Source organism: Babylonia areolata, chromosome 16 (genome assembly GCF_041734735.1).
Source record: "Babylonia areolata isolate BAREFJ2019XMU chromosome 16, ASM4173473v1, whole genome shotgun sequence".
Taxonomy (NCBI): Eukaryota; Metazoa; Mollusca; class Gastropoda; order Neogastropoda; family Buccinidae; genus Babylonia; species Babylonia areolata.
Window position 1 is genome coordinate 8,129,942 of NC_134891.1, and position 933 is coordinate 8,130,874.

Sequence of the window (933 nt, forward strand, 5' to 3'; positions counted from 1 at the left end):
TCTTTTCTTTTTTTCCCCTGAAAGCCTGACTTAGCACAATAGGATATACTGCTGACCAGCCAGGCATCTACTTAGCCAATGTAGTGTAGCATAAAATAATTGATTTTTCTGAACACAATGATGCCTCCACAAAGAAACTGAAACTGCAATATGAAGAATCACATTCATCAAAGACAATGCTAAAGTGAACTGATTTACTGATGATAATGTGTATAATATTCTGCTTGCTAATAGTAATACAAATAAGTGGTGTATTGTCAATTCAGTCTTTCCTGTACAATACCTTTTCACCACCAGTCTACCCCTCCCCCCCCCCCCTGCCCCCCCCCCCCCCCCCCCCCCCCCTCCCCGCCCCCTCCCCCCTAAACTTCTCTTCCTTTTGGTTCTTCTTCCCGTGTCTGGTGATTACAGGCCATCACTGACCTGTCGACTTTGGCCTATTTGAGTCAAATAGTTTTGTTCTTCATAACACTGTCGTTATCACGGTACGCTTCCTGATTCTGACCATGCATACTCTTTGTTCAATTGTTTTGCTTTGTTTTTCTCTTACATCTGTTACCCCAACTTTGATAGCAACAAACGTCCAAATATCATGTATGGTCGCCTGTAGAGGGGACAAAAGAAAGGAGAGGAGGTGATTGGAGGTTAAATCTGAATTAGGTTCCTTCTAAAATCAACATGTTGATTCAAACTAGACACTCGACAGCAGACGATAATATCTCTCCTGACACCCCCTTTATGCACATCATTACTGACAGACTATCATACTGAAGCTATGTATCGCGAATACTCACGCTTTTTGTTTAGTGGACATCTTGCAAGTAGTCACTCTTCAGATAGTATCATATTGGACATAAATAAGAGTTAAAAATAATAAGTTTCGTTGGTCCCGGACAACTTTCTTAGCCTCCCCCCTTTCTGCTCCGTTCACGC

General features: G+C 42.2%; 1 protein-coding gene across 2 annotated transcripts in view; it reads right to left on the reverse strand.

The window, feature by feature from the left end:
* The window catches only part of LOC143291109 (ras-related protein Rab-20-like), an 11,538-nt gene extending 10,605 nt beyond the window's left edge, over positions 1–933 (reverse strand). For both annotated transcript variants that reach the window (XR_013056471.1, XM_076600737.1), the window contains exon 1: positions 795–933. Coding sequence is in view for 1 of the 2 variants with exons in the window: in XM_076600737.1 (XP_076456852.1) it covers positions 795–814 (20 nt within the window). In the remaining variant the exon portion in view is untranslated. The remainder of the gene's footprint in view (positions 1–794) is intronic.